The following is a 21,803-nucleotide window of genomic DNA, read 5'->3' as shown; positions in this document are numbered from 1 at the left end:
TTCGGATTACTCGGTCGCGGAAACGAAGAAGAGTTTGTTTTCACTCCGTTTGTCGGGGCACAAATGAAATCAGGCGATTACCTTTAGCTTGAAAAACATCATGTTCTCGATGGCCGAGAGATCCGTTACTCACTCTTTTTCCCAGGTAGGATAACGAGCGCGCCGGCCCGGCGTGAGGCATTTCTCACCACGGATTGGTAAACATTAGCCGAAGGCAAAAAAAAAAATAATGAGCTTTGGCTGCGTTTAAAAACCTCGGCGCGTTTAATGCGATACAGTGGTTAAAAATAAACTAGACCCCGTTTAGAGGCTTCTCTCCCCCTCCCAGTTGATTGATTAAACATTAACCTGCTAGATCTGGGATATTTGGTATTAATCACAGGTGGCGCAGACTTAACTGAGCATGCGGAGGGCATGTACCAACAAAAAAAACAGCCACACAGGCAGCACACACACACACACACACACACACACATGCTTACACATGCATGAAATCATGTAATCATAACATATGCCATTTAGTGGCTGCTTTAATCCGATGAGTGATGCAGTTTTCGCCGACCCAGTGGGAGTCAAACATCCAACTCTGCTGGTGCAATTGAGTTACACACACACAGACACACACACATGCACACACGCACACACACACACATCTCCATATCAAACGGCACACTGTGGGAATTGCCATGACCTAATGCATTTCTTATCTTACATTTGATTACACATTTCACAGAGGAAACCATTTTCCTCTTCGCCTGCGACGAGACGTCCGATGAGAAAACCGACCGCGACTGGAGTATTTTGCGAAGGAGTGGGTGGCAGATCTGTGATCTTCACTTGTTAGATACATTGTACAGCAGCCTCCCTCCCCCACCCCCCACCTCCCCACCTAAATCCCATAAAACACAGCAGAAACGGAGCGAAATCTCTATCAGACCCTTCTTCATTTTCCCACAGTCAGCGAGACCGAGCAGAAGAAGCTATCGCACTCCAGTAGCGTCGCTGAATATTCAGCCACTGTATCAGGCCTTCTGCTTTGATCCAGCACTCATGTGGGTGGCCGGTATCCACAATTACAACAGCCTTCAATTTGAGTCTGAACCTGCCTTTCCGAAATAGCTACGTTTTTCTTGCTGTAACCACGGGTGACTTCTCTGTCGCCCGAGGAGGCTTTTATGAGAAAATTGACAAAGTAAATATCCTTTCAGCTGTTTCCCTGATGAATAATGTACGCACGGGCTGATGGACTGCTTTCAACAAAAAAAAAAAAAAGAAATCCAACAGCTTCAGGGTTGTCCCTGCACATCAGCTGTCATCGTGTGATGTGGGTGGCGGTCCTGGCGCGGGGGGGGGGGGGGGGGGCTCACGGCGGCACACAGGTGCCCTTTTCACTCCCAGGCCCGAAAATGACAAATTCAATAAACTCAAGACACCTCTCCGGAGCACCTATGGAATCAAACACACCTGACAAGCGGCTGAAGGGCTTCTTCCTAGTCGCTCTGACACCCCATCTCCGCGCTCGATATCAATATCTCAAGCGGCCGCGGAATATCTTTCCATCTCACTAGCATGCTTTGACACCGCGGAGGGGAGAATAAGGATATGTGTCAGAGGTTGTGGGACTCGAGGTGGGAAGACCGCGCGGAGGAAATTGAATCTGCGAGATGACATTAACAGAGAGCGTCCCCAACTCTGTGTGTGTCTCAGCCCCCCGGAGCAGACGGGCCTGGCTTGGGTTACCAACTGTAATTCTGATGGTGAAAGGGCCACAATCAGCCTACTTAATCTCGAAGCTGCTCTTTAAAACCAAAGAAAGACGATCCGTCTCCATTCTACTGTATCAAACAAGGAGACGTGTGATTCATCGTAAAATGGAAAACGCACATTAAATTAAATTTGCCTTTTCTGGCGGGGGGGGAGGGGGGGGGGGGGGGGGGGGGCAACGCTCGACTGGAGGTTTTTACCACGATAACAAAAAAGGTGGTTGTACTCCGTCAAAAGAGCCCGTCTCATAAACCTACCCTGACCCGAGAGAACAAACCCTAGACATCAAATTTTAAAGAATTAGCATCACAATGGGGTAAATGTCCCCCCCCCCCTTGTAAAGCGGCCTTGCAATTTCGGCGGCGATGATAAACTGGGAGACGCAGATAGCGGGAGCTCTGTGCGTGAGACAAACCCTTACTGTACGTTCATTAGCATCCCTGAAGGTTCCCATCCGAGCGCCGCGGCTCGCTCGCCCTGCAAGCATGAGTGCCTTATTAAAGAACCGGGGCCGGGGGAGGGAGGGAGGGAGGGGGGAAGTGGGAGCCTCAAGTTTGCCGAGTCTAGTCCACGAGGAGCTCACATCAGGGCTCCCACCTGTTTGTCTGGGGTCGCTCGTTTGACACAATAGGTCATGAAACGCAATATGGGCCCGCGACTCTCTTTCTCACCGCACCAAAAAAAAAAAGCCCAAGCGGCGGACGAACCGCAAGATAAATGACCTTGGCATTTGGATAGTCTCCAGATTTGCCGTGCCATAAAAATAAACCATGCAAAGACAAAACCTCCAGAAGCCTCATAAGACCAAAGCGCGACTTCAATGGTGAACAAACAGGAGTCTGGTTTTGATGGGTATTTTTTTTTTCCCTCGAAGACTTTGATTGCTCGTCTGTGATAAGTGTGAGAGTGCGCAGGCCTGAAAAAAAAAAAAAAAAAAGAAATCCTCCCGCTCCATGTTTGTACTTACAATCTGGAAGGGTCTTGTCTTCCAACCAGCTGTGTACACGCTGCTGCAGACGGGCTCCATTTTTTTTTTCCACAGGAAGCGCGATGGGAACCACAGGAAGATAAAACCAGCATGAAATGGCTGGAGGAGAACGACAACGCAAATTAGGACAGAGGCTCACACAAAAAAACAATCATCACTTTGTCAGACGATTAAATGCGACTACAGAACACGTTGGGAGCGTTCAAGGTAGACGTGTCATCGGTGAGAAGCACCGTGACGTGTTCATACTTTAAATATATCAAAATGTGTGTTTCATTTGACCCCAGTAAGGAGCAGGAGACACTTTCTTGACTAAATTCTGAAAGAAATTATCCTGTGACATCATCTATCCACCAAAGTTGTCTGTTTGAGGTCAAGATGAAGGAAACAAACGCACCCTAACATTGTTCACCAAACTTACACTCACAGACAAACATGTAAATGCACTTAAGAAGTATGTTCTGGCAGGTCCATCACCTGAGAGTGATTGACAGCGTGGGCAGGTGTGGCGCTGCATCCGGGTGGAAAGTGAACCGCGGCCGGCTAAATGAGGCCCGCCATTGTTCCTGACGGGGTCTTTGATCTCCCAGCGGTGGGCCAGAACCTCAGTGGGGAGTCCAGGCCGGGCCCCCGGGCTACGGTTTGTATCGACTCGGGAGGGCTGACAGCACGAGACAGGAGATGTGAGGAGGGGGTGTGTGTTGTGTGTGTGTGTGTGTGTGTGTGTGTGTGTGTGTGGGGGGGGGGGGGGGGGGGGGGACGTCTCCGGCTTCTCAAGATCATCTGAGGCCGACCTGCACACGAAGGACACCAAACAAGAGATTTAAATCCTCCCGATGCTTCTGTTGTCGAGTCAAGAAGCAGTTCACTTGTTTGTTTGTCCTTCCTTATCTCCTCACACACACACACACCACACACACACACACACACACACACACACACACACACACACACACACACATTAATTCATGGTGTTCATTCCTCAGTTTTTGGATGACATTTTGATTTAAAGGTCTTTTTTTTTCTTATTCAAAAATTTAAATACCAAAAAAAGACATTTAAAAACATTTAGGAAATTAAAAAAAACTCCTTATTATTTGGACAAAACAAAGCAGACTGACGTCGATCACCTCAACTGGAATTACATTTGAAAAAAACAAAACAAAAAGTGAACTTGCTGTGGAAACAAATGATGTTATTTTTGCAGTGTGGCAGCTGTGCATACAGCCCTTACTTAAGGCCAAGCCTTTAATGAACCTTCAAGTGTACAGTAAGTGGACAGGAGTGGCTCACAGCTAAGGAGAGTAATGTTTCTCTGCTGATGGTTCCCATCTTCTCCAGACACTGCAGCTAAAAAAAAAAAGGCCATCAAGCCATTTAGCAAAAAGCAAACACTAAAATAAAATAATTAACAAAAAGCACTGGAGAGAATTTTAGGAATAAATCAGAATATCTAGTGGTGTGTTTGTGTAAAGCTGCAGGATGTCTGTCCTCTGAGTGTGTTTATAATTTAAAGAACAGCCTGAGAGCTCCACTGTCAGCGTGGCTGCAGAGCGGCCGGCGAGACTCGCAGCACTCCAATAAATAGTGACAGTGAACAGGGCAGACCGGGACAGCCCCCTCTTAGTCTGGAGCGATTGTGTTTCAGTGTGTTCGCCCCGGCTCTTCCTGTGGTGCTCTGTGTTGTGGAGCAAAAAAAAAAAAGAAAGAGAAAGAAAGAAAGAAAGCCACTGCTGGGAGCCACAGTGGAAGAGATCAATTGTACACATTCCTGCCACCTGAGATTCAAGTGTTTCTGTAACACTGCACAGCTCAATCGATACTTAAAGCGGGGAAACGAGAGGCCGGGTCCAATGCTCGGTGCTGTGGGGGGTTCTGCTCACACCGACAGAGAGAGAGGGAGAGGAAGAAGCGTACAGTACATTTTCTGTTTCCAGCGTATTAATGGAAGAAACACAAAAATATGAGTCACCATGCTTTTAGCTGGAAATATCATCTTAAACACACACATATTTTTTTATTTAATATTTAATATGATTCTAGTAAGAAGTAAATGTGTTATTATTTTGTATTATTCCAATTACTGATATCTTGAATTAAATAAAGCATTAATAATAATGATGATAATAATAATAATAATAATAATAATAATAATAATAATAATAATAATAAAAAAGAAGAGGATTTTGATATAAATTAAAGTTTCTTTATTTGGATTATTTGGGGCAGTTTTTGATTTCTCTGTCTGTCTTTGAAGGAATCTCTCAGGGAGCCGACGTGCTGCACAAACAGAGCTCGGTGGAACAGATGTGACTGTTAACAAAAAAAAAAAAAGAGAAAGAAAAAAATGAAAACAGGCACTGTGGGCAAGGATCATTTAGCTCCGACGTCTTGAAATACAAAACGTAAATATTGGGGATTTCGGCTTTGTTGGAGAGGAGGAGGAGAGGAGGAGGTGGAGGAGGAGGAGGTGGAGAGAGAGAGAGAGGGAGAGAGAGAGCGCGCCGAGGATGCTGGACAGAAATTAACAGATCCTGTGTTGCAGGATGTGCAACGATGTGTTAAATTAAATGCAGCTGTTGAAATACAAAAGGGGGAAAAATCAGTTTGAATAAGAAGGAGAAAAGAAAAGAAGAAAAAAAAAAAGAGAGAAGCCTTTAGAGACGTCAGAGGCTTTATCCTCGCGACCGTGTGATCGTTTTGACAACTTCTTTTTTTTGGGGGGGGGGGGCTCTTTTGTGCCAAATAATTAGATCGTCGCATTCTTAATGAAACGTGTACTTATTCCCTCTGAAAGGAACTGCATCACTAACACCTCCGTGGTTCAAGTGTTCATACCACTCACAAAAAAAAAAAATCAAGTGTTTATCCCCGCTGAGATGTTTTATTTATTTTTAAAATCTTTCCCTCCCTTTGCGTGTAAAAAAAAAAAAAATCCTCCGGTCCTGCTTGATTCCGAGAGGATTAGCGATTAATTGGCGATTTCAAGGATTGGCAACGGGAATTATGAAGTCGAAACGGCGATCATGATTTCAATTAAAAGAGCAAGGAGTCCAAGCTGCCGGTTCTGCTTCTGTTTGTCTGCAGAGGGACTGAAAACACACAAGCTGCGGAGCGTAAAAACTGCTTCAGTGCAAAAGTTTTTTTTTCTGCTCCTCTGTTATTAAATGACTGATGAAGAAAAAAAACAAATAAATGATGATCAGCATGTTTTTTTTTTATGTTTTTTTTTTTTTTCCCAGTGACATGATAAATAAAAAAGAGGGGGAAATAAAAGCACACACACACACATTGTTTCTTTTGGAAAACTGATGTATTTGATTATTAGAGTAAAGAATTACAGTATCTTAGTTGTTAGTAGGTATTAAAGTGTAGAGAAACTGGACCCATAAAGATCTTCCAACTTTCCAAGAAAGTGCATGTAACAGTCCGAAGGTTGTCAAACCCAATATATATTTATATTTATAAAAACACTATCATTTTTGTCCCCTGGCCGTGATGGAATTCTCTTGTGTGAGCTATATGTACATTTTTTTTTTTGTTTTTTCATACGAGGGAGTTTGTATTTCCACATCTGAACGTATTTACAGAAGCGTCAACACACACAACGTTTTTGCACTTGATGTCAGTGAGGATGCTGGGACATAGCAGCAACGTGGAAATCCAGCGAAGAAACTAAAAGGAAGGATCCTTTTGCTCGTTTTTTTTTTTTTTGTTTTTTTTTTTTTGATTTGGCTGTCTCAGTCCCAGAAAACCAGGAAATGTAGGCCAGACCGACTTCTGTTCCCTTCTGTCTTTTGCTTTCAACAATACCAAAAAAGTACGAGCAACAACAACAAAAAAAAAAAAGGAAAAAGAAAAGAGAGAGATTGAGGAGGAAAAAAAAAAAATATGGAAGTAAACAAAAAAAAAAAGTAGAAAGTACAATACACGTAAACAGTAACAACAAAACGAGTTAACACTAAAAAGAAACCCTTGAAATGTAGCAAACTTCAATGTTTTGTCTTCCTTAAATAAAATAATGGTAAATAGCAACTGGAAAGAAAAGGAACTACCACATCATTTAGTCCCATTGCCTGAATTTCATTGTTTTGTTTTTGCTGAGGGGGGGGAGAGGAGGATGAGGAGGGGGAGGGCATGAACACACAGATGTTAGACCATCTACAGAAGATCAGTGTACATTATTTACAGCAAGTCTGTTTGCTTATTACAGGGCTAATGCATCACATGAACATCGACAGTTCGGTTATAGCTACTACAGACAGAAAAATAACTTAATGCCAAGGTAAGGATATCTATCCAGATAGTCTAAGTTTTCAAAAAGCACATTTTTTTTTTTTTTTAAGCACCCATACCCATTCTGGCTTAAAAAACAAAAACAAAAACCTAAACTGTTAATGCTTCCACTTGGTTTCTCAAGCAAGGTTATAATCACTAATAAATAAGCTCCTTAAAACTATAACATGTACATTGTACAAAAAAAGCAACTTGTCTTCACACTCGTGTTCGTAAAGATTCGATGGCGAGCAAAGCAGTTCAGTTGATTTTGTCCCTGTCTTGTTCTCTTTCTTTCTCTTCTTCTTCTTCTTCTTCTTCTTCTTCTTCTTCTGTGTGTGTGTCTACATGTGTACAATATGCCGGTCAGGCACCTTCACGTGTCTGTGCGCAACCAGAGGGGCAATCGCTCTAACTGGTGACGATTTCTTTATTGTCCTCCATGAAGCGTGTGAACCGGAAGTGGGCCCCGTTCTCTGTGTTGGCCATCCTCTCCAAACCAGCGAGAGCGGCGTTGGGCTCCATGCTGTGCAGCTTGTCTAGGCTGCCGGTCAGGCCGCCGATGGGAGAGCTGCCCCCGTTCCCCACGCCGCCTGACATGGGTGGTAGGCCTCCATTCTGGATGACGGAGATTTCATTCGTCTTCATCGCCAGCCCGTTGGAGAATGCCGCGGCGTACTGGTTCCAGAAACTAGCCGGGTCCCCGTTGCTTGCCCGTGATACCATGTCCTTTTGGAAGATTTCAGGAAACTTAACCGGGTTGGTACCCAGGAAGGCCATTGGCCCGTCCACGGAGAGCCGGCGGCCACGTCTGGCGGGAGCGCTGTTCCACATGTGTGTGCCCATGTGAACCTACACCGAAGAGAGGGAGAGGGAGGGGAGAGAGAGGGCGAATACAAAAAGGGAAGGAGGAGAGAGACAGAGCAATGAGAGGGATGAAAATTAGTGATGTTTACAAACTTGGCCACGAGAGCTGCACATGAGATGATGCAATGGAAAAAATAATAATAATGCTCGACTCCAAATTAAAATAGCTTCACACCCTGGGTGCAGCAGACCAGCTAGTTGCCTTTGCTGTGAGAGGTACCAGCATGGTGTAAACATCTTATTTTGGCAAGACTGACACATGCTGTTTAATCTAAACCTTAATTTGCTCATCTCACAGGGGGGAGCACAGGGTTTGGAGGGTTAAATTGCACTGTCCAGTTTCATCGGGCTGGGCGGGATTGCATGTGACGTTTCACCTCTGCCAATACCCTTTTACATGACAGAGACATTTTTTTTTTTTCTGTTTCATAATCCTTGACACATTCAAGTAAAGGTATTTTATGTAAAAACCTACTACAAAATACTTTTTATGTTAGTTTTAGTAGAGAAACTTTAACTAAAAACACAGGAATCTCTGTACCAGACCAGTGCTTGTCTTACTACAACCTTTAATAATTAATCATTTACATGTGTCCCAAATTCCTCTTTTGGGATTAAGGATTATCACACACAAAAAAACAACGGTGCTTTTATTTTAAGTTCACATGATTCTCCAAAGTTTCTGTAGATGTTTGCGCAGGATCTTTTCCTTAACGATCTAGGCCTGTGACAGTTTTCAGAGAGTCCGTCATGGAAAACTACAGACTGACCTAGCGCACAATGATTGCCTCAGATAATTAATTCTGTGCACTGAATCATTCTTAGCTGATTACATTCTGGAATTTCTACCCAATAATCATATTACTCGTGTGATTCAGCGTTTCCACTAAGGTCATTTTTTCTCGGAGAGTCTGTGCCATTAATTAATTATACAACATTACCACCTCTTGATGCCTAATGCACCGACACGCCTTATAAAACCAAATAGCAGCCCTGAGACTCATTTTTCACAAACATTCTCACGCACAAAACTTTCAGGAGACCAAGAGCATTGTGAAAGTTTCAACATTTACCTTGAGGTTTCCTTTGGTGGTGAAAGCCCGACCACAGATGCTGCAGGCGAAAGGTTTCTCCCCTGTGTGGGTTCTCTCGTGGATCTGTAGAGCGCTGGAGGAGGAGAAGCACTTCCCACAGGTGTTGCAGAAGTGCTGCTTCGGTGTCCTGCGTGGCGGAGCGGAAGAAAGCACTGGGGAAGTGGAGGCGGATGACGTCACCAAGCCAGGGGGCATCTCCTTGCTCTCTTGGTGGAAGCTATGGAGGAAGCCGTTGACCTCTGGTTTGTTGAGAGAGCCGACGGAGAGCAGTGACGGGGTCGGGCTGGAGGACAGGCTGGTGTTTGAGGGCTCGAAGAGCTGTGAGGGCAGGTCTCTCATTTGATGTGTCAGCATGTGCTGCTTGAGATTGCCCTTGGTGGAGAAACCCCTGTTACAGGCCGTGCAAATAAATGGTCGTTCTTTGGTATGGCTTCGATAGTGAATGTCCAAGGCACTCTGACAAGCAAACGTCTTCCCACAGATGTCACAGGATGTGTTCTTGATGGTGCTACGCTCACGGAAGGCAAATATCATGCCAACGGGGTCTTTTGAGGGATTGACAGATGTCAGGTCCAGGGCTCCGATGTTGGAGGGGTGTGAGTGCAGAAGGCTTGCACTGGTGTGCTCAAAGGATAATGCCCTCTGCTGCCTTTCTTCGAGGCTGGGGGATTTGCGTAGATGTGGCTGCAAACTGGTGGGGGATGGCGCCTGCATGGAGGAGGTAGATTCTGACACAGCTGGACTCCCGGCGCTTTGGCTTTCAACATCCCCTCCCAGAGACGAGGAGTCGTTGGTGAGGCAATCCCCCTCAACTAAGCCATTTACCATCGCCTTGATTTGGCTGGCTTGTAGCAATTGTGTTTCATTAATGATGGTATTCTCCTGGCCATGTTTCTCCTGACCCTCCTGGTACGCCATTTCAGTGGGAGCTGGTGAGTTACATAGACTGTCGTGGGAGGCATCAGCCGACCTGGGTGTGTCTGGCACACTGCTATCCGGGCCCTCCTCCATTCCTTCCATGTTGTCGTCAGAGAAGTTTTCCAGATCATCAAAGTTTCTCTCCTCAAAGGAGCCGGTGTCAGAGACCATGGACTCTGGGTAACTCTCTGGCAGAGGGGTGTTGGGGATCTGCCCACCCATGTGCATGCGAATATGTTGCTGCAGGACCACAGCATTTGTGAACTTCTTCTGACAAATAGGGCAGGAGTGTTGGACTCGAAGAGGAGGCATGGCCCTGTGGACGCTGTAGTGGGTCTTAAGATTTCCCTTGGTGGTAAATGCTCTGCCGCAGACTTTACATTTAAATGGCCTCTCCCCAGTGTGAGTGCGGTAGTGCATTTTCAGGGCACTCTGGCAGCTCAGCACCCGGTGGCAGATGACACATTCGTTTGGGTCTGTCACCTTCCTGTCAATGTTCTCCACGAGCTGCTGTAGCTTGGAGGTCTCCGACCCCTGGAGAGGATCCAGGATGCCTCCAAAGGGGAACTTAGCCTTGAAGTGATCAGACATAAGAGGCATAAGTGGGTTGGTCATCATGGGCGGGCTGTTGGATGTTGCGTAGTCGGCAGTGCTCTCTGAGGCAGAGCTCACATTTGTCATTAAGCCTGATGAGTGGCTGCCTTCTTCAGTTTTTCCATTTGAGGTAGGCAGAGTTGCACCTTCGACCTCTTCAGACACTACATCATTACTTTTAGCTGAAGGCTCAGCAGCACCTGAGTCACTCTTTGCAGTAACAGAAGGGCTAGTTATGGCTATTGAATGATCTTCCTTTTTTATGAAATGCGGCAGGCTCGGCATGGTTGGAGGCAACAGCATGCCGACTGAGGAGGTCAGAGTGGGCAGAACTGGTTTGCTGTCCAGCCAGCTGGTGACAGGTTTCTCCGGGGGCATAGACATGCCGTATGGAATGCCGGTGCTTGTTGGTATGTTGTCTAAATGCTCAGGAACAGGGTAAGGGTTCATCTGGATGTGTGGGTATTTTTCTTTATGACGCTGGAAATGCACCTTCAGGTTACCACGTGTGGAGAAGCGGTTGCCACAGATATTACACTTGTACGGCCTCTCGCCAGTGTGAGAGCGCAGGTGGATTTGCAAGGCACTGTCACTCCCAAACACCTTGCCACAAAACCTGCACTTATGCTTGAAGAAAGCCTCGTCGGTGCTGCTCTTGTGTTCAAATGAAGTGACATTTGGCGGCTTGCCTTTTGTCCGCTGGGCCAAAGCTGCTAAAGAGTTGAGGTCCTCTACGGTGGTGCCAACACTGGGCAGAGAGCTGGAGAACAAGGGGTTTCCAGGTGGGGGCTGAGGTAGAAGGGGATTCACTGCAGAGCTTAACAGGCTACGCATTCCAAATGCTGGCGTGGATGACTTAGCTAGTGAGGAGTTGCTGAGCTGAGAGTGGAGGCTGCTCATATGACTCGGCCTCTTGTCAGAGGACTGGGCATTGACTGCTGATGGCCCCAGTGTGCTAATGCTCTGAGATGTCTCACTGCTGCTCGGGTTGGACTGAGGTAGCTGTGCCGCTGCAGCCAGCTGCTTTAGGCTGCTAATACTGGCTGACTGACTGGCCAGGTTCTGCGCTAGGCCTGCGGCTGCAGCCAGCTGTTGGGAGAGATGTGAGCTGAGTGTGGTCAGTGGGTTGGCAGCAGGCCCCATTGTGCCTGGAGCAGAAGTTGGGGGCACCTGCATTTCTGGGGCCTGGGAGGCCAGTAGCAGTATCTGATGGCGAATCTGCTCGATGAGCTGCAGCTGGTGGATCTGCTGCTGTTGAAGGGCAAGGAGCTGCTCCATAAGGGCCGGCACTGCCACTCTGGGGCCCCCGGTGGATCGGGTCTCTTGGGAGAACTGGGCCACAGCCACTTTGGTGCTCTGCAGATTTTCAATGATGACATTGCTGTTGATCATGGAGAAGTTCCCCAGTTCAGCGAGGTTACTGAGCTGAGGTAGAGGGGCAGACACAGCTGAAGTACCGACTGCGGGGCCAGAAGTGACCCTGCTCCCGACCGTGGTGATGGGGCTCCCGCTCTCCGTGTGACTGCCTTCCTCTTCGTGACCGCTGCTCATTCCGGAAACGTCCACGTCCATGGACTCGTCTTTTTCAAGAGTGTGAGCCTCCAAAAGGTCACTGCACTCTGTTTGATCAGTGTTATTAGCTGTGTCATTCATCTGGTCATCGGGATTATGTGGAGGAGAGCCAGGCGAGAAAGTTCCGGTGGGGGAGGCAGGATTTTCATTCACTATCAGAACTAACTGATTCTTAGTGCAATTCTTCTGGTGTTCCTCAAGATCTGATAGTTCAAAGAATTCAGCACAACATCTGCTACAGACGTGGGCGTCTGACTCCTTGCAGGGGGGGTCCTCTGAGCAAAGTTCTGTGTCCCCTGAAAAAGAGGAAACAGAGGATTAGTGATTAGAAATGTTTTGCAGCTGAAGAAGCAGCTTTATCTCCTCAAATTCCATTGTTGTTAATCTTAAGTTAATCAGTTTTACACTTATCCCCTTGATGTGCTCACAAAAACAACGATCGAAAGGCAACAATAAGCCAACAGAAATGAGAAAAGGCCTCATTCAATGCAGTGGCCTCTGAAACACGATAAGAAAGGATACAAAATCAATGGGAACTACTCAAATATTGCTTAAAAGTGATCTTTGAAGATGCACATCTGGGTTTCATCAGCCCGACCAAAGGTAATCATTTTCTCCAGATAATCCATCAAAATATAGAATAGAGTGAAGTGAGGACATTGGGTCTTAATGAAATTTCATAGAAAGGCATTGATTTCCTATATTCCATGCCCTTCAAAGTCCACTTGTCCACTCGGCGCAAATCAAGCATTTGAAGGACTTATTAGACTTTCAATTTGCTGTCAACTTTGCTCATTTTCAGCCAACTATGGGCATCTTGGACAGGTTATCTATGTCACTAAACTAATTTGTATCCACTCAGGCTGCAGTCACAGCGAGACAGGAACAACAGAGCCTGTGGCGTCCAGGCTGTTACGTGCACACATTAAAACACAACAAGCAAAAAAACAAAAGCGGAAAAAAAAGGCTGAAGAGTGAGAGAAGCAAATCGTGATATGACAAATGTCGCGGATGACGAAACAAATAAGAAGTTGAATTTTTTAAAAGTCACCAGACTTTTTATTTTCTGCAACTGCGACTGAACTTTGACTACAAAACATTAGAAACCATCTAAAAAGCAACTCAGTCAGTGAATTATTTCAAGGAGAAACGCAACGAAAAACACTATTTGTTCAAATGAACGACTTGGTCAAAACTTTAGAGTCGGCCGGTGAATTTGAATCCATGCACTGCAAACTTGGCCAAAACTGAGCAACTGGACACATCCGGCTCACTTAATGCGCAGAACGGACGCAGAAACTTCTGCTGTCGCTGGAGATGAGAATTCAAACAGCGAAACAGGTTTTTCTTTTAATTTTCCATTTCGATAAACAGGACGAGTCAGGGAGTGAAACAGGCAAGACGACACCCTGCCCCCAGAGCCACTGCTGTGCTCCAGACTTTCCCCTTATTCTTTCCCCTCTTTGTCACACTCAAATCTCTCTGTTTAACATACAAGTTGATTTACAAATTGCATTTCGCTATGAATTCCTTTCATTGTGGCGCCGGCCCCTCAATACTTTCATCAGGGCCAAGAATTCATTTGCAAATGAAACCCAGAGAAGTGCAGCCCTGCCCCACAGAGAGACAGGATGCCTTCCCATTGTTCGCGCAGCATGGGAGCGGCGGGGATCGTCGGCACAGCCTGGCCCTGCTCATCTCAGTCGACTCAAAGCAGATCCTGTTTAATTCAGGGATTATCTCCCTCAATGTTTCTCTGCTCAGAGACATCAGATAACGCAAAGTTGCCATGACAGTAAACCCTGGCCCTCACACCACCAAACCATGCAAACAGGGGAAGACTCAACTTTAATGATAACTTTTCATGTTAAATCCCCCCCTCCCTCTCTCCACTTCCACCCACACACCCGTCTACCTACACCCCGAGCGCTAATTTCGAGGAGAAAAAAAAAAAATGTGTTTGATTCATCGTGTGAGAAATGTGAGGATTAAAATAAACACGTTTCCTTTTTCTTCTCGAGGCTGACTGTACTCAAATGAGTGTGAAAAAATTCAATCATATGACAGCGAGGAGGATGAACACAGGAGGCATTTGAAAAAGTAAAAAAAAAAAAACTTTTTACAAATAAACTTCTGGAAGATGCAAAATTAATAAATACATAGATCATGTGTGTGTGTGTGTATACGCAGAGGATATGAAAAATAATACGCTACACATAATACTATTAGAGCATTTTGGGTGTACAGTGAAATTAAATTAAACATTTCACTCGTGCACGTATTTAAAAAAAAGGGCCTCAATGTTTTTTTTATCATTATTATCTAAATTATTTCTAAAGATGACAAAATTCTGTGCAGGTTTAGGTTTTTTAAAAATCCTACGAATCAAAAGATTTTCACACTCAAATGCAAAATAATGACAGCGATAAAACCCCCAAAAGAACACATAATGAACAGAAGAAGGAAAAGAGATAAGAGATCACATTTATCTCCCCCCCCCCCCCTCCAAAACAATCTGTGCGTTTCCATTTGACTGATTCAGGAAGTGGAGCAACGTCTTTCATCAAATTTGTGGCAATGCAGCAGCGGACAGTCTTTTTTTTTTCTCCCTTCACGTACTCTTTCTTAAAGTTTGGAATGTGAGGGAAGAAAAAGAATAAAATAATAATAATGCCCTCACAGCTGCAAAACATTAGAATCATATTTCAGCAATAACTTTAGAAGCTCACACGGCGACAGATTTGCTCCTTGAACCGTGCAGTGTTGTGTTTTTTTTTTTTGTTTTTTTTTTACTTTACATGGCGACACACACACACACACACACACTGAGAAAAGAAAGGATCAAAACTAAATCAATGCACGACTACAAATCCACTGTCCACATAAGGCTAGTATAGCAAACAGCGCAGATGCTAGCATTAGGCTTAATTCCCAAAATAGCAAGGATTAACTTCGAATTAAAATTAAGATAAAGTCAAGCTGGTGTAAAGATGGGAGTCTGTAAAAAAAAAAAAAAAAAAGAAAACTTCCATAGAATCAAAAGCACAATGTAAGCAGTGCGCCGGGGCTAAAGGGCGTCAGGAGAGACAAAGAGCAGAGGACAGAGTCCCAAAAGAGATTGACCAAAGTCTGAATATTGAGAGACAAGAAAAGCGAAGGATTAGTCGGAAAAAGTTTGACGGAGAGCTTTGAGAGAGTTCCTACATTATTTTTTCGCGGGGGGCCTCTGTGAGCCTCTTGACACTTGTAACTTCAGGAGGGTTTCTGCTCTCATCGTCTCCAAGCCCTCAGGACTCATCCCACTGAACACTAGATGGGGTTCCAACTAAAGCTGCCGTGGTCCAGGACAAGACTCAAATCTAAGAAGCTCTGCCCCGGTGACATGCTTAAAGCTTAAGGGGAGGGAGGGGAGGGAAAAAAGAAGAAAAAAAAAAAAGAGGCAAAGCAAGTCCTCCAGGCTACACCTTTAGACCCATGCCACATAAACACTGGCAACATGACAACGCTCTTGTTTGCACGGGGGAACAAGGGGGCTGCCCTGCCAATCTGCCCTCTAGGGGGGCCACTCTGATAAGGGCGAAAGGGGGATGGCCACAACATTGATAAGGCCTCACGCTCAAACACACACACACACACACACACGCTTAAATAAAAAGCCGAGGCCTTGCTGGGCCGCCTGCAGCTCTGATCAGCGGGGTCAATGGCGAGGTAGCGGGGGAAACACACGGGGCCCTGAACTCCCATCACCTCCACACAGAGGGACGCTGGCAAAGGTTAAAACAGCTCGACATCCCACCCTCCGCGGCTCCCACCCCGACCTCCCAGTCACCACGGCCCCCTTTCAGCATCACTGAGATTCAGCTACAAAGCACAATGACTTTCTGTTTTTCACTTCCGGCTGCTGCAGCAGCACCAGCAGCAGCAGCAGCAGCAGCAGCAGAAGCTCTCCAACAGGCAGCACGTTTAACTCTGCAGCTCTAACTTTAAAAAATACACAACATGGGACATACCTTTTTTATATAATCACACACACACACACACACACACACACACAACAATGATTCAGACATGCAGCAGCAGAGTCCTGCACATAATTGAAGAAATGTTGTTTTTCCTGCAGTCTGCACAGGGTTGGTGACAAAAGTAACTCTTCATTAAGTTTATTAGATTTAAAGGGGGAAATGCAGCAGCAGCAACAACAACAACAAAAAAAAGGACGAGCACTCAGGAATTAACTGGGTTTTGCATTAATCACTAAAAATAATCACGTGAAACGAGGAGCGGCAGATCCCGTTTTTCTGCTCATGGCTGTGTGTGCTGAAAGAAGCAAGTGTTTCTCTCAGAATTACCTGCACATGCTTTTTTTTGCTTTTTTTTTTTTTCAGGCTGCACTGAAAAATAAAACACAATGTGGCTTTGAGAGCACTTTGCATCACGTATATTACATTTTCCAACAGGTAACAGAAATGACCTCTTTTTCTTTTTAAATCTGCATGTATTAATTTTTCTATTACAGTCAGATCTTCGTTTCCTTTTTTAACATGCAAATTGTAATAACGAAAAATATGAAATGCTGCGGAGGATAAATTCGATCTCCCTGCAGGACGGAGCAAAGATAAGACTCCGTTTGAATTTAGGAAATGTCTTTGAATTCGAGGAGAAATAAAAGCAGAGTGTTTTGTTTCTCGGTAAAAAAAAAAAAGTCCAAAAGTCGGTCATCAACGTCAACACACGTTACAACGCAACGTCCTGTTGCGACACTCAGCTGTTATTCTCCCACAAGATGATCACACCGGGGATTATTTTTAGATTTATGATCAACATCTCAAAGTCAATTCTGACAGTTTTGTAATTTTTTTCTTCTTCTTCTCCATATTCCATCTCGACTGCTGGCCTCCAGAGATCCACCATCTCCATCCTTCTGAACACCGCTTTGTGAGAAAATAAAAACCGATTTCACATTTTTAAGCACAACAGCAGCGTTACAAGAGATTTCACTCTGAGAATAAAGATTTCTTTTTTTTTTTTTAAATCACAGTTGTATTTTACACAGGAGGCCAGAGATCGTCTCCAACCGTGGAGCCTCTCTAAAGGCGCTGGATTAAAAAACAAAAGGCCTTTTTAAAAAAAATAAATAATCTATGTTGGTTTTGTTTTTTTTCTAAAAGTATTAATTATTTTGCAACAAAGCAAACACAATACGTGTGTGTGTGAGTGTGTCTCAGAGTGAGTGAGACTTTTCTGTGCTGGACAGAAAACTGTGAACGATGAGTAAAAACCGAAGCAGATATTTTCAGGATGTGTGTTCACCGGCGCTCTCTGCAGCAGTTTGACCTCCTTTCGTCCAACTTTTTTTTTACGCACAGAAAAGCGAGATAGTGTCCAAACAGACGGGGGGTTAAAGAGTTGTTTTTAAATACTTATAATAGAGGGAAAACACTGAACGTTGAGTTCACAGCGTTAGGGCTGATGGTGGGAATAATCTGTGTCCGGGGGGGGGGAAAGAAAAGTTGGGAGTCCGGGGCAGGAGCGACAGGGTGGTCCATGTCGGCGCAGCACCGCTGAACGCAGGGAAGCCTCGGAGAGGAGCGAAAAAAACTGAGCCGGCTGCTCCGTTTAACAGTTTAAAAAGAGGATTTTAAAATAAGATATAAAGTTACAGAGCAGAATAAAAAGTTTTCAAAGTTTTAAACACACACACACACGCTGAGGAGAAACGCGCAATGTGGCTTGCTTTCGTTATCATCTTCAACTTATTTATCTTTTATAGTAAAGTTTGAATAATATCGATAATAGAAGCTTTAGTGTGTCAAAAATATATATATATAAACGTGGGTTTAAATTCCCCTTTAAAACCAGAATTAAGTGAACTGGAGAAAACAGGAGGAATCGTGAGAATTAAGTTTTTTTTTTGTTTCCCCGAAAAGTGTCACTTTCATCACCAAAGACCTGCAGAGAACCTCGCCAAAAAAAAATATAAATCACAAGTCCTAGAAGTCCAGTTCAAAGTATTCACTCTGAACTGTCTGGTGCCGACACATGCTCGGTGAAAAAAAACCAAAACAGCCCGAGAGAAGTGGGACTCTCCCGGGCTGCTCGGGGCTTTGGAAGCAGCAGAGAGGTTACTTGGACTCACCATTGTGCTCCGATAAGGGCAGATGAGGGTCGGATTGGAAGTGTTGCGGCTTCGCTTGTTTCCTCCGCGACATGCTGGCTGGCACATCGGCAGGCGAAGAATACAAAAAAATGACTACAAAACCCTCTCAAAAATTACGTAAATCGAGCCCATCCACCGCGCATGTGCCCCGTTATGATTATCAATAATGCTCTGCGATTAATCATACAGGGGGGGTTGAGGGAGGGGAGGGGGGGCTTCTTTGAAAGGCGATTGGCACCTCGCCAGCCCCCCTCCTATTCAAATGAAGTCTCTTTAATCAATTAGCTCCTGATTTGCTGGGGACTCTTGTCTCTCTCTCAGCTCCCACCCAATGAGTTGATCCGTACGGGGAAGAAAGGCTGGGTTTTCCAAACTCTCCCTTCAGATACGGCGTTAACCCCTTCTGTTAGCCGAGTCAACCGCTTATCTCGACCACTACGGGGGAATGTCAGCGTCTCGAGTCAATGCCTGCGACAGTATCTTTCAATCTCTCACATTGATCAAGAGGCGATCGCAGTTTTTTTTTTCTTTCTGTGCCGTCTTCCCTCCTCCGGTAGATGTGGACGGAGTTGGAACTCAAAAAAGAAACAGAAAAAAAAAAAACCCACTCCGCGATCTCTCCAACCAACTTTCTTCCTCTTCTTCTTCTCCTCTCTCTCTCTCCGCAGCTCGGTAGTTTCCCCCCGTCCTCCGCTCTCGCATCAAGATCGTTGTAATTCAGCTCTTGTTGTGTTGTACACCGACACCTACTCTCTGAAGAGTTCTCGGGGCTCTCCCGGTGCGCTCAGACGCAGCGTCGCGCGAGCATGTTCCGTGCGTAAATGGCACCGGTACGCGTTCCCAAAAAGTCCACGGCGCGTCCCGACGTCCCAATCGGTTTCATTTGATTATTATTAGTCGTAAAAAAAAAAAAGAGGGGGGGTCACTCACTAACACGTTTTCATCACACACTGCATTCCGCGAATAAACAAACTTTGAGGGCCCGTGCAGCACTGGGACAATGTGGAGCCCGGCCCATCGAGGATCTGATTGGTCACCGGGCTATTCAGTCACGCTGCCATTCACCTCCACCTCCTCCCCTCCCCTCCCTCCTTCCCCCCCTCTCTCTCTCTCTCTGTCTCTCTCTCTCTCTCTCTCTCTGATTGCGCACAGCAGATCCAAACGCTCTGTGCGCGCCGGGGATGATCAGCGGTGAAGACAGCGGAGACAAGTCTGTTCATCTGAAATACAGCTTTTAATTTCTGCCCCAAAACATTTATTTGTGTTAGCGAGCCGACTCTGTCTCGCGCTCCACCTCCACGTGGAGTCATCGAACATCCGTTTAAACTTTCAGGGAGAACAAAAAAAAATAAATACAAAAAAAATAAAATAAAACTTGTTTGTCTTTATATCGTCGCCATCCAGCGGGGACGTGTGCAAGCAAATCCAGAATGAGTGACTGCGTGATGTCTTTTATTGAGAGCCCGATGATTTCAAGGCCTTTTCATTTCTATTTCCACAATATGACGCAGCCAGTAAACTGATAAAAGCAGGAAAACAATGTGTCAGCCAAGCCTGTAAATAAGCCACAAGCAGCTCTCCAAATTGTATTATTATTATTATTATTATTGATATTGATATTATTATTATTATCATCATCATCATCGTCGCCCTGTATCGTGCGCCCACAGGAGCGCGCACTCAGTGGGGATGTTTTAAGAGGGCAAGAGGTCCCGCAGGAGCGTCCGTGCGAGCGCCTCGGTCGAGCAGATTTATTGCCTGAAAAAGACAAACGAAGCTCTCAGTCGGGCTGATTTTGAGAAATGAAGATAATAATGTTACTATAGGTGATGCGCCTCGGATGCCATTATTTTTCACTGAATATTTAAAGAGCGGCTGCAGGCGAGATGGATCTGGTCCTCTCTTGTGTCAGCTATCTTTTAGTTTCGACTAGCCCTTACTATTTACTTATTCATGGGGAAAAAAAGGAAAGAGCAGAGGAGGAGGAGGAGGAGGAGGAGGGTGGTGGTGGTGGTGGAGGAGGTGGGGATCAAATACTTGTGATGGCTCCTGCTTTATCAGTGCGTTATGGCAAAAATATATATATTTTAATTAGACATATTTCGGGTGTGCTGATGGATGTCTGAGCTGTCCTGAAGAGGTCACAGTGGAAACACATCGAAATGTTGCCTGTGACTAACAGAATCAAACAGCAAATGATCATTAACAGGGGAAACGTCAGTGTGTGTGTTTCTGTGTGTGTGTGTGTGTCGTTAAAAAGCCCGTGCAATTACGCGCACCAAACTTGAAATTGCTGGGGGAGAGGAGGAAAAAAAAAAAAAAAAAGGAAAAAGGGGGGGGGGGGGTCTGCAATATTGTAATGTCCCGGGCGGGAAAATCAATGGCCAGTTAATTGATGTGAGTGTTGGTGTGAGATTGTAAACAGGGTGATTTGCAGCCCAGCCGAGCGGGAGACATTTTAAATGGGATTCACTCGGGACGGTGAGGATACAGTGTTAACAATCACCGGCTGAGTGACACACACGGACACAGTTTTTTTTTGGGGGGGGGGGGGGACACGAGTCGACTGTCAGTGTGTCTGGAGAAGTTCTCAACTTTGACTGGAAAGATTATTTTTTTTCCCTTTGGAGCCTTTTCAGGAGCAACGTGTCGATTATTAAATAATATTTATAATATCAAATGTAAAATTCGTCATAAATATGGACAGCTGAAGAGGAAAGACTGCAGGGTGAAAGAAATAATCACACACATCTTCACGATTTTAATTCAATTTAATATACAAATACATTTATAAAAAATATTTTCATCTACATTTAATTATTATCAATTCAAAAACAATTAAAAACACACATTTCTATTCTTCATTATGAGTTTTGATTGACGTTTAGAGAGGGAAAAAATGGCGCATCAAAAAAAAAAAAAAGGAAAAAAAAAAGTGCGCACTCGTCTGCGCAATCAACGCGTGTGCGCAGGAGAAGGCTCGGCCCGCGCGCCATCACTCACTATTATCACCGACAGAACTCTGATTGATCACACGGGTCGGACGCGGCTGCGCGTTTGGGCGCATAATGTGATAGTCACGGGCGGGGGAACCTCCCCCCCCCCAAAACCCGGAGGAGAGTTTTTTGGAACCAGAGAGCCCCCCCCTCTTTTTTTTTTTTTTTTTTTTTTACTGTGTGACACCGCATTCAACACGTGGTGGGCTTCTATTCACGGTCCTGCTCCCCTGCTCGACGCGATGCCTAAAGAATTACAACTAGCTGGATCAGGCCTTCATCTAGGTCAGCTGCACGTGTGTGTGTGTATGTGTGTGATGAAGGGAGCTACAGTGGAGTTTAGAGGAGTTTAGGTTTTTATAAGGCTGCATAGACTCCAGTATGTCAACATCATCCAAAACGTTTGGTGCTTGCGTCATTTTTACGCACCAATAATTATTTGAATGTCTTAGATTTACGTGGCACCAGGTGGAAGATGATATTAAAAGTGATTTTTCAAAACTCATCATGGAATTTAGAAGTGCTTCTCACTCCAGCTGACACACAAAACAGGTATTAAATTACATTAAAAAAAAAAA

The 21,803-nt window shown here is 45.1% G+C and overlaps 1 protein-coding gene across 2 annotated transcripts; it reads right to left on the bottom strand.

The window, feature by feature from the left end:
• Window positions 1-6,046: 6,046 nt before the first annotated feature.
• Window positions 6,047-19,197, bottom strand: sall1a (spalt-like transcription factor 1a). 2 transcript variants are annotated; one of them, XM_030415215.1, is made up of 3 exons: window positions 18,209-19,197; window positions 8,968-12,368; window positions 6,047-7,879 (listed from the first exon to the last, which is right to left on the bottom strand). In XM_030415215.1, the coding sequence occupies exons 1-3, from the start codon at window positions 18,279-18,281 to the stop codon at window positions 7,439-7,441; spliced, it is 3,915 nt and encodes a 1,304-aa protein (XP_030271075.1). In that variant the 5' UTR covers window positions 18,282-19,197; the 3' UTR covers window positions 6,047-7,438. The 2 variants fall into 2 exon arrangements, with proteins under 2 accessions (XP_030271075.1, XP_030271076.1); XM_030415216.1 differs by lacking the exon at window positions 18,209-19,197 and adding an exon at window positions 15,277-15,426.
• Window positions 19,198-21,803: the final 2,606 nt, after the last annotated feature.

Source organism: Sparus aurata, chromosome 4 (genome assembly GCF_900880675.1).
Source record: "Sparus aurata chromosome 4, fSpaAur1.1, whole genome shotgun sequence".
NCBI lineage: Eukaryota > Metazoa > Chordata > Actinopteri > Spariformes > Sparidae > Sparus > Sparus aurata.
The sequence above is the reverse complement of the archived record's forward strand: the minus strand, read 5'-3'. Positions and strand labels throughout refer to the sequence as shown.

Coding starts and splice junctions, on each gene's coding strand:
- sall1a (XM_030415215.1), bottom strand. CDS start 18,281: ATGTCGCGGAGGAAACAAGCGAAGCCGCAACACTTCCAATCCGACCCT. Junction 12,369..18,208: donor GCCCTTATCGGAGCACAATG/GTGAGTCCAAGT, acceptor CCTCTTTTTCAG/GGGACACAGAACTTTGCTCA. Junction 7,880..8,967: donor CCACCAAAGGAAACCTCAAG/GTAAATGTTGAA, acceptor TCTTCGGTGTAG/GTTCACATGGGCACACACAT.